Genomic DNA, 12,719 nt, shown 5'->3' with positions numbered 1-12,719 from the left:
TTCCTCCACTTTGCGCTTGCGACTGGTTTGCCGATAAATATACGGAGGATGCGAGAGGTCCTGGTCTGTGTCTGGCAGTAGTTGAAACTGCAAAAATCGAGGAGAGTGGTAGGGTAGAGGCACTGGGGCGACGAGCGGGGCCTTGCATACTACTACCCCAGTTTGTGTTTCCTCAGCGTCTGTTTCAAGTGATTAAATTCTGATTTTTTGGGGGAGAAAAAGCAGAGAAATTGCTCACCGAGATGAGGGAGGTCCAGGTCTGATAGACGACGGAGATGCATTGTATGGGTGGTTGCGAAAGAAGGAACGGCATTTTATATAGTTGGCCGTTAATTGTCAAGTCAAGCCATCAATCGCAAACAAGGCCGAGTCTCCGGTGCACGCGAGAGAAAGAGTCCCTTACCCACCACCATCAATCCACGACACAACCCAAAATGTTCAGGTCGACCCTCCGTTGCTGCCAACAGGCACTGGCTTCTGCGTCCACACCTGCAGCAAGGCAGCAACCAGCCTATTTTGTTCAGCGAAACGCGAATGGCAACCTCCCAGTCTATACCGACGTCCGCAACGCGGGTTCGCGAATTCTAGTGCAAATCAGGAATGTGGACGGCAGCGTAGAGGTGGGTCCACGTCGTTATTCTTGGGCTCAGTGTCTTTTCTAAACCATACACGATAGGCGTTGGCAAAGGAACTGTCTGAATCCTTGTTTGAACCGGGGACACGGGAAGCAAGGAAACTCGCTGTGCGGACTAAGCACCAACACATTGTGATTGCTGGCGGGCGGTGGAAACAAGAAGTTGTGGAGTGGCTGAAGGCTAGAGGATTTTAGTGTGTTTCCAAGACACGACTATTCCAATTGTGTTCGCTGTTGAAGACGTTGAGCACGAGCACACCATACTTCGTCACTCAAATGTTATGCAAGTTTTGCGCACTGCTTCCGCCAATTTGACCTTAGGTTAGGGTTGCGTTGTAACTTAACGGAACGGGCATCCGGTCTTGCTTATAATCGAACAAATAATCGATCCAACTTTTTAGAATCCTTTTCTTTCTCCACCACATTACAGAATGGCCTCTCCAGCACCCTCTACCCCTTCGTTGTCCACCCCAGTTCCTCAGAGCGCAGGAGGAGCAAGCGTCGCAGCTGCTGCACCCGCACGTTCCTCCAGTCAGCGTGAAGCCGGAAACTTGGGCACTTTTGGTGTGCGTTCCCTAGACTTCGCGATCCTCTTCCAGGCTATAGACTTAACTTGCGGTTGGGATGTAGGTTAAATCGGGATTGGCTCAGATGCTCAAGGTGCGTTCAACCAGTCAAAGAGGGGACCTCCTTATCTTAATCTCCGTCGATTGCAGGGTGGGGTGATCATGGACGTAGTCAACGCCGAGCAGGTCGGTTGACCTCATTCGTCCACTTTTTTTGTGTTTTACGTCTCTCTGGTGTAGGCTCGCATTGCCGAAGAGGCAGGCGCTTGCGCCGTTATGGCTTTGGAGCGGGTCCCGGCTGATATCCGCAAGGAAGGTCCGTAAAAACCCATATCACAGTCGATAAAGTGCTTATGGAGGCTCTGTTCCCGCCGTACAGGTGGTGTGGCCCGCATGGTCGGTGACTGTTTTTTTCTGACTATGTTCTCGGAAATCTGACGGAAGAGACATTAGAGTGATCCCAAAATGATCAAGGAAATCGTCGATGCCGTGACTATTCCGGTCATGGCCAAGGTCCGCATTGGTCATTTCGTCGAAGCTCAGGTAAGCTTCCTTCTCTAACCCGCGTTCCATTCAATCTTATCACTGTTTCCCCTCGAAGATCCTTCAAGCCATCGGTGTTGATTACATTGACGAATCCGAAGTCCTCACTCCCGCCGATGAAGAACATCACATCAACAAACACAACTTCAAGGTACCCTTCGTCTGTGGTTGCCGCAACCTCGGTGAAGCTCTGCGCCGGATCTCTGAAGGAGCTGCTTTCATCCGAACCAAGGGTGAGGCTGGCACGGGCAACATTGTCGAAGCTGTCCGACACGAGCGAGCTGTCATGAGCGACATCAAGAAGGCAAGCGTTATGAGCGACGAGGAGCTCTACGTCTTCGCCAAAGAGATCCAAGCGCCGTTCCATCTCTTGAAGGAGACTGCTAGGTTGAAGAGGCTTCCCGTTGTCAACTTTGCTGCTGGTGGAATCGCTACCCCTGGTATGGATCTGACCCCATGACATTCGAGAAAAGGCGAGGCGCTCACTAGCCTGCCTTTTAGCTGATGCGGCGCTTATGATGCAACTCGGTTGTGACGGAGGTGGGTACCCTTTTGCATTTGACCAAAAATTCGTGACTGACTTGCTGATAATAGTCTTCGTTGGGTCTGGTATCTTCCACGTGAGTCCCGAAATTTTCCCCAAAGTACCAGGAGGGAATATGACTCACTTTTGCCCATACAGTCTGGCGACCCTGCCAAGCGTGCACGCGCCATTGTCCAGGCTGTTACCCACTACAACAACCCTAAGATTCTGGCCGAGGTTTCTGAAGATCTGGGTGAAGCCATGGTCGGACTGACGATGTAAGTCTCTTCCTCTTACATCTTGGACATCATGATTCATTGCGAGTCTGCAGAAGCGACAACATCGAAGGTGGACGATTGGCCGGTCGAGGCACATAATCAGTCTCCTTCCAGTAAAAAACAACCCATTCACAATGGGTTAGGTAAATGAGCACCCTTAACGGTGAGATTACGACGAAAATATTTAAGAAATAAAATGGATACCCAGACGGGGGATTCCGAGTCAAACTCGGAGTCTGGTTGGGTAGGGTAGCTGGTTGGCTTTTGCTCTTGTGTTCATTCTCAACAATGTGTATTAACTCTTTCTTTTGTGTACAGTTGTACGTGTCATTTTTTATTCGTGTAAATTTTATGCTGTTGTCGTGTCTAGATTGACTGTCTCCTAACTGAGTCATATATGGGCGCTTAAATGGAGGAGTAGCCAAGTTTAGGTCTATGACGTCATACAATTGTTTCCCATCACTGAGCTCGGGGCTCATCGTCGAAAAGCTCCAAGCCAAGGCAGGCAGCGGCACATACGTCTTTCCTTCCCCTACAGTCATGTTATCCTCGACATTCCTAGGCTCAGAACACAAGAGCGACACCCAACGCGCTCAACACGAGTCCGAGAACTATGGGTCCGCACGACACTCTCAACGAGGCAAGGTCGACCCGACAGTACAGCAATTGGAGTCGTTTGTTTCAGTGGGTTTGTTGGTTACTGCACCCTGGCGACACAGGACTGACCTCTCGATAGAAAGATCCAAATTCACGGTATACATTCGACAGCGAAGCAGGTAGTAATGTGTCTGAATTATGTCGGGGGAGCAGCTCCGGTGGAACCGAAGCATTGAGGGATTGTATCACAGTAGGTTCACTCCGCGTTTTCGTTGTGTGGTTGCTCGTGGGGACGCAAATTGATTTCTTTATGTTACAGTTACAGATGAGCTCGAAGCAGATGTTCGAAGCAATGCAGAACCAGGGGTTCTTTTGTTCACTCCCTAGCGACCCCGCCCAGACGCACATGGAGTGCAAACCCATGCCCAAGTGAAGCATGCATGAGGAATAGTGTTGATATGAATATTGTTGTGTCGGGGCTTGGTCCCTTTTGTGATTTGGACAATGAAAAGTAGGGATGCTTGAAGAGTGGTCCGGAAATACTCAAAGAGTTGGTATCGATACATCGGCGTTGACAATGTTAATCGTTTCCAATGTGTCGGTATCGATGAATTGTCGTCGAACGTTTTGTATTTTGTCCGTAAGAATGAACCGGGCTACTGTCCCGGTTGCCCATGTCAAAGGCCTGTCCTGCAGTGTCCAATGGGCCAGGGGATGTGGTATGTCGGCTCCGACATATTGGCAGCGTTAGAGCGTTCTTTCATTCCAAAGCGGGAGGGGGAAGGTCACCGATCAGGGCACGAGCACGTGACTTGGCTTCCAAGGTACTTATCTACATTGACAAGTTCAAGTTTCCGCTATTCACAGACTAGCCACACACACCGATATAAATATAACTAATGTCAATTCAACTTCCGCCTTTTCTATTCCCTACCACCGCCTACATCCATTTCCCGTCGCCGCCTTGACCTTTGTGTGCTTGTCGCCAAAGACGACGACGGTCATGATCTCAGTCTCTCGCACTCGCCTTGAGGACGATGGCGTTCTCGGACTTCAAGACTCCCATGGAGTCCCTCGGGAAATACCGCTCAAAGTCTCTGTACCCAGCTTCGACGACCACGAGTCAAGACCCATCGTAAGTTTCGTTGTATGACCATCACCTCGTGTACACCCAGGCTCAGTGCTATCGTTCAGTTACCTCGGCGAGCTTTTGGAAGCGTCTCGACTTCAGACAGCGATCCTTTCTCTGAATTTCAACCCTGGACCGCTCTCTTCCAGTCAAAAATCTGGTCCCCCTGCAAGGAAAGCCTGTCTGGCGATATTATATCCTCCTTGCATAGACCCGCCGATATCGACGAGGGGGACGACTTGGAGCTTGATACAATGTCTGTTGGAACCGTCGAGATTGTCACCCTTTCCCCGCCTTCTTGGCTCCCTTCAATCCTCGATCCCACCACCCTCGCCTTTCACTTCGATCATACATGTTTGCAGGGGTTGGACGGATGCCTGCTTCACTCCCCGCAAGTCGCCTTTGCTGACCTCTGCTGGGAAGCTGCCATCACGCCCGGCACACCTCAAAAACCCAGCTTCCAAGCTGTCAATGACGCTAAGCAGGCGTTTAGGCGGGATGGCGCATCTATGGCAGCCAATGATTGCTCGCCTCCCTACCGAAATTCATCGATATCGGTCGAGACGACTGCTTCCGAGTCCCCCATTCCCGTCTTTTTGGCACCAAGTTCGTGGTCGGACGGTACAGACGACGAGTCAGATGAAGAAGAGGGGTACGAGGATGACTGCTATAGTACTGGCACAGTGACTGGCGCTCATGGCGCTCATGTTGGAAAAGGATTCAATACACTGGTGAGTGCATTTTTCCAGGTCTGTGATGCCAGAACGCTGCGGGAGAAGCAAACGACATTCCTAGTCTAACCTACCCACTAGTTCACTCCATAATCACTATCATTCGACCTTGACGAGGCCCTGAGCTAACCTTTGTGCTATGATAGGATACGAAAAAGGAGACTTACTACGATGATATGCATGATGTCAAGCCATCCATGATGATCTTCGAACCTTGCTCTCCGATATCGCAGTGTTCGCCACGCACGAACTTCAGCGACGAGAGGTCGACTTCTGTGGGGCAATTTCCAACGCCCATCATTCGACACAAAAAAAGCGTATCGGGACGTTTCGTCACATTCTGCGCGAACATTCCTACGAAGTTGACACTCTCCAGGCCTGGGGCCCGTTCCTCATAGTGTCTATACCCCTAACGAACCAACTGCCTGGAACACCCTTGATGTGAGTCCGAAAGGGTACTTGCCTGCTGGAGTTGCACTGACGAGCATAAACCTTCTGTTGCTTAGTCTTCACCCTTTTATTTGCCGTTCCTCACCACCACCACCACCACCACCCCCGCCCCAATCTGGTGCTCGACTATCGTACGAGCATCTCGGCGACTCTTGCCACCACCTTATCCTGTAGATCTTTCGAACTTTCTCTGTTGTGCGTCTCGTTTCCACCATTATTTTCGTGTTGTAGATAGTCTGGTTCCCCCTCTTTCTCATTGTTCACTCAATCGACGAAGTGTCTTCCCGGCTCCATCAGAAGCAGTCTTTCCATTCGCGCATTCCTTTCAATTGTACACTATACATAGCTACCTCCGTCACACTCCCTTCTTGTTGTTTGCTCTGGTCTACTGTACTTTACCCCCACGACCTGGAAAGGACTTTCCTCACCCGCCCTGCTCTCCCAATTCCGTAGCAACCAAGCTTTATACCCATTCAATAATGTAATATGTATTCCCTGAGCTGAAGGCTCAAAGATCATCATGCCTCCGCCGCCGTAGTCGCATGCACCCATCTTCCAGCAAGAAAAGGATCCGACAAGATTGATAGTATCATTGATAGAAAGTAAGTAGTCAAGATGCAAACAGGGAGGCTCGACAACGATTGAAACAGCCTCTAATTTCGTTTGAACAACTAGGATGTAGACAACGTTGAAGTTGAAGCAACCATTGGTGGAGCTTGCAACGCGCTTGATGACGACAATGTAAGCCCCTCGGAAACATAATCGATGCCCAGAGCACCAAACATAGCTTTATCCAGCTGGCTCGATGCCGCCTTTCTCCGTAGCTCGCTGGTGTGTAGATCAAGCATTGCGAGTTCCAACTCCCACAAAGCTGGATACGCTATACTCGTGGTTTCATAGTATTTCGTTTCACGGAGCATGCGGGTTTCGACCTGCGTTTGAATCTACAGTTTCGATCCAGGTGCGTCAGACGAGTAAGGGGGAACAGGAAACCGCAAGACTGACCTCGCTCGCAAGAGGGTAATTCGCGACCCTTGGTCGTCCAACACCGCACAATTCATCTACCTTGTCCTGAACGGTCTTGACCATAGTATCACTGGAATGTCGGTTACTTCCCGGCCCACCCGACCAATTGGGACCTTTCGTTCCTTGAGGCGTAGGGAGACGGTTCGAAGGCCCGCTAGGTGGTTGTTGGGCTGCTGGACCAGTGGGTGGATGGCCACGAGGATGGGTTGCTGCCGGACCCGCAGGTATACTATAATCTTTATACCCGTGAGCCCTAGGGCCCGTCGGGATCCCAGTCCGTTGAGGCGGGGGCGGGATAGGATGCGAAGACTTGTCGTGTGTTTGTTGAGAATGAGGTGTTGAATCCGCCATGACCACATCAGGAGACTGAGGCGTGCTTGACTCGCGTTTATGCTCTTCTCTGGAATGCGACGACGCTGCTGGGGCCTGATAGGACTGTTGCGAATGTTGAGAGCGAGGCGATTGACCTTCGTACTTTGGGGTGGCAAGTGGTGAGTGAGCTGTCGGTTTGAAATGTATGGGAGAGCGGTGTGAGGCTGATGGAGGAGGAATGGGGGGGAGTCCCGCATGATCCACTTTTAGAGAGCGAAGGGAAAGTTTCTCTTCGGCCTTGACATGCGGTGGGATTGGAGAAGGTCGGTCTTGCCTGCGAGACATAGGCGATTTCGTTTCAGCAGCAGATAGACGGCAAGGCGATGTTGCGGCAGATTCTGTAGTAGAAGGTCGAGGCGGTCCAGGAGCAGGAGCAGGAGTCGTTGAGCGCTGTTTCTGAGGTGGATCAGACGCAGCGACGACTTCTCCGACCTGAGGTGCAGTAGGTGGGTCCTCTTCCATTTTCGCATCGTCCGCCGGAGGAGGGCTAGGCGATTGCGGTGAATCTTGAGGGACTTCCTCCTCCTTCATAACGGCATCTTGAGTCGCCTCCACGTTGACCACGGGTTCTTGTGGCTTCTTGTCAGAATCCTGAACAACTAGTTGAGACGGGGATCCGATTGGCTTTATTGCTTCCTTGGTACGACCTTCCGATTCAACAGTACGCCTCTTTTCTTCGTAAGGTCGAGGCGATACATGTCTGGAACCGCCAATGGAATGGTTACCCAGGCGAACAGACCTTGCAGGAGACGGAGACGGTCGAGATCCTCTGTAGGGGCTCCTTGAGCGTGTCCTCGAGCGCGACCGTCTCCGTATAGGCGACCTGGTTCGTGGTGTGCGAGACCCGCCTCTTCGTCGGAAAGGTGGGGGGGAGCGAGACCTGAGAGGTCGTCGTGAGTAATAACCTCTTCCAGGTGGCGACCGAGAAGGCGGACCGCGCCGAGGGCCTGGAGATCGTGAACGGCGGCGAGGAGAGCGTGTCCGGGATCTTGAACGCCTTCGTGGGGAATAACCGCCATACCGTCGCGGTGGAGGGCCTGGACAGCAATATGTCAAACTAGCGACAGATTCGAGAAGTGAATTCATGCTCACCACGTCGCGGGGGCGATCTATCTCTTCGATAGTCCGAGTAACGACCTCCATACCTCGGGTCCCTGTCCCTGTCCCTATCCAACTCCCAACGTCGCAGAGGATGCCGTGGCCTATCCCTGTCATAATCGCGGCTGCGGTCATAATCTCTGCGGTCGTCGCCTCTCCTTGGAGCTACGTATGTATCTGTATGTCGCGGAGGAGGGTTGTACGGTCTGTCTCTGCGTCCATCCGTGTCTCGAAACCTTGAACTTGGTCCAGGAGAACCCAAAGGACGTGCAAATCCTCTGTTTGAAGTCGAGTCAGGTGATGAAGCCCGCTCCCGTCTTGCATCCTTGGAACCAGAAGATACGTCTGGCGTGGAGGTTGGTGGTTCTGGCTTGTGTTCACCAGGTTCTATAGGAGAATCTGGCTTTGCTGCAAGTTCTGAGCTCGACCGTAGAGCATTAGACATTTCGGTGTGAAGGCAAGTTAAAAGAAGCGGTGTAAATTCGTTGACGCGGCTTGATGTTCGCGCGTTCCAATCATTCTCGTCGCGATACTTTAAATACTTAATTTTCCCGAGGAATGGCAGTGAAATCCGAGAAACATCAAATTGGACTAAGTGTGTAGAAGTACATATCATATCATGAAAGTCACAAAAGGTCACAGGAAGTACATGGCGGGCTCGAGGGCTCCATGGAGGGGTTTGAAGGCATTTTTCCAAGGCTCGAGATCGAATGGAGGCTCCGTCCCCGATGTATGGATAGAGGTGGTGTCGTCAAACGAAACATTTTGGTTCCTGGGGTCGATATGGAACATGCCTCGCCTGCAGACAAGCTGTGAAGGATTTCAGTAATTGGAATACCTCGAGACATCGCAAGTGCGAGTGAACTTACATCGGCATCTAAGAACGGAAACGGGAACCAACCGACCGCAAATAGAACATGAGTGGGATCCGTGTCAGTAAAGCAAAAGACTTACAGTACACAGGGGCGGGAATGGAGACGGAGCGAGTGGCCTTGGCGTAGATATGGCAGAGGCCATAGGCCAGTTCTTCCAGTCTGACAATGTGATTAAGGAGAATTATAATCAAAGCGGGAACGGACTAACTGGAGGATAGCACTTTCGCGATATTCCGCGAAGACTTCGTCGCGAAGCACGATATAGTGACTGGATCTCGAAGCTGCGCCGGGAGGCACAAACCATGAGTCAATGGCACTAGTTAAGTACAGCAGGGGCTACTCACTGCCTTGGATGGCCGCGTGGGACTGAAGATAGAAGTTTGGTAAAAAGGGTTGTGTGATGCCAGAATCAACCGCGACCCCAGGGTGGCAATTCCCCTTGCGATCAGCCAGGCTAAGTGAGTGTGTATTAATACCAAATAGTGGGAGTAACATGGACCATCCTTACTTTGATCCATGAGGTGGGAAGAGAAGTGTATGATGCCTGCGCCAGAATTTAGTCGAGCTGAAACACACGGAGACCGTTCTGAAGAGGGCCTACCGTTTTCCAACAGCCACAAACGTCAATTTGGGCTTCGGTTTCTCAGGGGATATTTCGTTGTGGAAAGCGTCAATCACCTCTAGTAACGGGAGGGTCGTCGAATTCAAAAAGGTCAGTCAATAATATGGCATCGGAGACAGGAGACCGAACCTTGTAAAACCCTGATTTCCGTGTTGGTTATTGTCGCAAATTCACCTTCAGACACGCCGTCGCGGAAGAAAATGATATTATGAGGGAGGCCATTTGCACTTTTCCGGAATTTGTCCATCGCGTATCTGAACATCTCTTCCAGGTCGACAATAGCCTCGACGCGAGGGGGTTGGATCCTGGTGATCGCTGCATACTCTGTCGCAAACTGGCTAATTGAGAACACCAGACCAGACACCGAGGGCTTGTTCCTTATGCCTGCACCAGGGTGGCCGATGTCAGCACCTGTTGAAGGGGCGTTAAACTTTTCTTCGCTACAGAAAGCGGGAGATACTGCATACCCACGATCATCGTTCGCGAACTCCCGCAGAGCCTTTCCAGACTCGACCCTTGGTTCGGTGTTTGAATAAAGGAATTCGTCCCCCCGAGGCGGGCATTTATTCTGGAAGACAGCTTATGCACAGTTGCGCCCATCAGCGAACCGGTTGAACTCACTTGAGTGCGACGTTGTTGCAATACTGATTGTTCATTGTCTTTCCGAATCGAAGACACTGGGTTTTAACCCCTACAAGAAGGTTAGTGGGCGCAGTGGACATCGCACCGTTCAACTCACCATTGACAGCATCACCCCAATACTTCACCTCCGTTCGCAAATGGGCCGCTTCGGAAGGAAGTAGAACAATGAGCATGAATTCCTTCAATGTTTTTCTGAGGTCGATCCCATGCCTCTGCAGTATCTGAGAGGACTCCTGCATGACACTGTCAAGTACCTACAACCCGGTTCAACACACAGTTGGACTCGGTTAAACAGAGAAAACTTACACTAGACAGCGAACCCCCACTGTAGTCCTTCACAACGATCGGCGGCTTATCTATGCCTATATAGTATGCAGGTTGAATAACACTTCCTCAGAATGGTCTGAAGCTACATACGCATCCCTAGAGAAGAATAACTTAGATCAGAGGCGACTAGGGAGATTGCGAATGCTTACCAAGCGCTTTGCAACAGTCGGCAAGCGTTTTTGCAATCCCCCACGCCTGTTGGCTAGATATACGCGTGGGCTCGCAATTGAGGATAGCCCACAACCTCATGGGCATTGGCTTGAGGAGCTTCTGGTTAAGTACATTCCAGCCTCCGTTTTTGGGTTCCTGCCCGTAATTGCGTTAGTATGGCCATGGGGAAGGTCTGATTCAGCTCACTTGTGTTCGACAATCATATTTGATCATTGGAGGATTCAGCAATTTCCCTTCGACTGTAAGCGGGTCTCGAGAAATGACCATGCCCGATTCGACCATCGGCTGGAATCGGTGGTAGTTATTGGCCTCGAAATGTTGTCAGATGTGCTACCAGCGGTCAATAATCAAAGATATCTCCTTACCGCGAGTTTAATCTTCTGGAAGCGGTCGCTGGGATTGACTGCGGCAAACTTGACCATGTCACCGGCCATGTCATCGGGTACCTTCTTTTTGAACATTTGGTTGGGGACAAGTTCGCAGAGCTCCATAGGAACTACAACCATATGCGGTTCCTTTCGGAGGATGACACCTGGCGCAAATGGGTGGGACAAGGTCACATTATGTGCAGTTCGATAGTGTTGCTAAATGAAAGTGTGAGTAGCATCCATGACACACACGACAGGCCACTCACAGCAACAGTAATCATCTTCCCCTCGAAGTCGAATTTGAATCCACCACCATCGGAGACGAAACCCATGATACACTTGATCGAGGTCGAGGACTTGCGAGGATGGGTAACCCGAATTTTGAGACCCTTGAAATACTTTAGCATTTTGTGAAATTTAGATCTTATATTTGGGTCCCGAGAGTCCTCTCGGAAACTGCGCCAGTCAGATTCCCGTAAGAATAGGGAGACTGCTTCCAGTAGGGAGCCATGTGGAAAGCTATATGCCAACTGTGAGTAAGCGGCTAATTAAACGATGGATTCACGTACAACAGGGATGCAACAGTGTCTATCGTGACGATCATTTTTTCCATTGTGGGCCGGACAGAACTTGAAAAGGGATGTCAGACATCGACGACGACCTGGACACTGCAATCACGTACTGGAAGATACCACGTCGGATTTCGATTCCATTCGGAAGTATTTTCAAATCTTCTCCTCTCGAAAACGGCGGGAAGTATGCCTTTCCATTGTTGGGATGGATGTTGTTCGATCCTTGACGAACAAGAAGCTGCAAAAGATTAGTATGAAGCTCCCTGTCTGGTCCCCGAATGGCGGCAGCATGGCTACAGAGCGTCAGCGAATTCGTTTAGGTCCCATTGCAGACACCCTTACGTTGGGAGAATTTCTACACCGGAAGTCGCAGAGAACGTGATCTTGATACACGACGTCTTGCCTTCACTTTTCCAGGCACTGGGGTCGAACTGCGTGTTTGACCGAAGGGCAACAAAAAACTAAGGGAAGTGTATCAATCAACTGTTCAAGGAACTGTGGTAAACAGGGGACCCACCGTCTTGTTGGGACCAAGCCTCTGAGCAACGTCCGGGTGGGCGTACCCAATTTTGCTCCCGTCATACAAGAAACGGCGGGTGAATACATCAGGGCACACAACATGCTCGAGGTGGTGGATGTACTGCTGCTTTTTGGCAATTGCTTTTCCCTTGAAATTGGGTTCAAATTCTGGAACATCTGCCGTCAACATCCAGACGGTTGAATAGCAATACGAGTTCCACGCGTACCGACTAGAGGGAGAAGAGGTACTGGGTTTAGTGCACGTCATCCATGAGTGCAAGAGAGAAACCCACTGGTGTACTGAGTATAACGATGGCTTGGAAGTCTATAGTAGAAAGTGAGCGATCACTACTGGCGAAGAGTATTGACACGGGGTTACCTCTCTATGGAGTACGCGTTGGTAAGTACGCGTACCGGCTGGTAGCTGGACGGTCTTCTCTGAGAATGTGAAGCCATCGATAAGGCAGAGGTTGGTTATCGATGCTTGGTGGAGGGTTGGGTGGTGAAGACGTGAAGAAGCAATGAGGGCTTCTGAGGCCCAGCGAGAATGCCCGCCGCTGAGATCGTCTGAGATATGATAAATCCGCCAAAACGCGTGTGTAACGTGCTCATAGATGCTGTGAAATGATACGCCCGATTTTTCCAGCTTTTCCACGCGTCCTTTCTTTCCTCGCTG

General features: G+C 50.8%; 7 protein-coding genes across 7 annotated transcripts; 4 read left to right on the top strand and 3 right to left on the bottom strand.

The window, feature by feature from the left end:
* Nucleotides 1–413: 413 nt before the first annotated feature.
* CC1G_05119 (hypothetical protein) lies at nt 414–1,025 on the top strand. The gene is made up of 2 exons (XM_001833367.2): nt 414–620; nt 677–1,025. The coding sequence occupies exons 1-2, from the start codon at nt 435–437 to the stop codon at nt 827–829; spliced, it is 339 nt and encodes a 112-aa protein (XP_001833419.1). The 5' UTR covers nt 414–434; the 3' UTR covers nt 830–1,025.
* A 40-nt stretch (nt 1,026–1,065) lies between these two features.
* Nucleotides 1,066–2,643, top strand: CC1G_05118 (vitamin B6 biosynthesis protein; the record flags this gene model as incomplete). Its single annotated transcript, XM_001833366.1, has 11 exons — nt 1,066–1,200; nt 1,265–1,294; nt 1,351–1,386; nt 1,441–1,516; nt 1,580–1,596; nt 1,654–1,743; nt 1,802–2,183; nt 2,245–2,283; nt 2,338–2,363; nt 2,426–2,544; nt 2,598–2,643. 11 exons carry the CDS (start codon nt 1,066–1,068, stop codon nt 2,641–2,643), a joined length of 996 nt encoding a protein of 331 aa, XP_001833418.1.
* Nucleotides 2,644–2,979: 336 nt separating this feature from the next.
* Nucleotides 2,980–3,678, top strand: CC1G_13944 (hypothetical protein; the record flags this gene model as incomplete). The annotated part of the gene is made up of 3 exons (XM_002911858.1): nt 2,980–3,228; nt 3,281–3,391; nt 3,461–3,678. 3 exons carry the CDS (start codon nt 2,980–2,982, stop codon nt 3,572–3,574), a joined length of 474 nt encoding a protein of 157 aa, XP_002911904.1. The 3' UTR covers nt 3,575–3,678.
* A 466-nt stretch (nt 3,679–4,144) lies between these two features.
* On the top strand, nt 4,145–5,625 carry CC1G_05117 (hypothetical protein; the record flags this gene model as incomplete). Its single annotated transcript, XM_001833365.2, has 4 exons — nt 4,145–4,276; nt 4,336–5,001; nt 5,378–5,442; nt 5,508–5,625. 4 exons carry the CDS (start codon nt 4,145–4,147, stop codon nt 5,623–5,625), a joined length of 981 nt encoding a protein of 326 aa, XP_001833417.2.
* A 497-nt stretch (nt 5,626–6,122) lies between these two features.
* On the bottom strand, nt 6,123–8,082 carry CC1G_05116 (hypothetical protein; the record flags this gene model as incomplete). Its single annotated transcript, XM_001833364.2, has 4 exons — nt 6,123–6,395; nt 6,457–7,440; nt 7,494–7,886; nt 7,942–8,082. 4 exons carry the CDS (start codon nt 8,080–8,082, stop codon nt 6,123–6,125), a joined length of 1,791 nt encoding a protein of 596 aa, XP_001833416.2.
* A 501-nt stretch (nt 8,083–8,583) lies between these two features.
* Nucleotides 8,584–11,359, bottom strand: CC1G_13943 (hypothetical protein; the record flags this gene model as incomplete). The annotated part of the gene is made up of 16 exons (XM_002911857.1): nt 8,584–8,757; nt 8,817–8,824; nt 8,902–8,981; nt 9,031–9,103; nt 9,167–9,276; nt 9,331–9,366; nt 9,424–9,502; nt 9,574–9,884; nt 10,066–10,135; nt 10,184–10,340; nt 10,393–10,448; nt 10,504–10,509; nt 10,563–10,719; nt 10,771–10,869; nt 10,950–11,168; nt 11,219–11,359. 16 exons carry the CDS (start codon nt 11,357–11,359, stop codon nt 8,584–8,586), a joined length of 1,776 nt encoding a protein of 591 aa, XP_002911903.1.
* Nucleotides 11,360–11,496: 137 nt separating this feature from the next.
* On the bottom strand, nt 11,497–12,233 carry CC1G_13942 (hypothetical protein; the record flags this gene model as incomplete). Its single annotated transcript, XM_002911856.1, has 4 exons — nt 11,497–11,581; nt 11,635–11,817; nt 11,867–11,985; nt 12,042–12,233. The coding sequence occupies 4 exons, from the start codon at nt 12,231–12,233 to the stop codon at nt 11,497–11,499; spliced, it is 579 nt and encodes a 192-aa protein (XP_002911902.1).
* Between the last annotated feature and the right edge of the window lie 486 nt (nt 12,234–12,719).

This window comes from Coprinopsis cinerea (assembly GCF_000182895.1).
Source record: "Coprinopsis cinerea okayama7#130 chromosome 2 map unlocalized cont3.2, whole genome shotgun sequence".
NCBI classification, from domain to species: domain Eukaryota; kingdom Fungi; phylum Basidiomycota; class Agaricomycetes; order Agaricales; family Psathyrellaceae; genus Coprinopsis; species Coprinopsis cinerea.
The sequence above is the reverse complement of the archived record's forward strand: the minus strand, read 5'-3'. Positions and strand labels throughout refer to the sequence as shown.

What these genes read in the sequence shown, in the direction of transcription:
- CC1G_05119 (XM_001833367.2), top strand. Translation starts at nt 435, where the DNA reads ATGTTCAGGTCGACCCTCCGTTGCTGCCAACAGGCACTGGCTTCTGCG. An exon ending in ATGTGGACGGCAGCGTAGAG is followed by an intron (nt 621 to 676) that starts GTGGGTCCACGT and finishes CATACACGATAG; the next exon opens with GCGTTGGCAAAGGAACTGTC.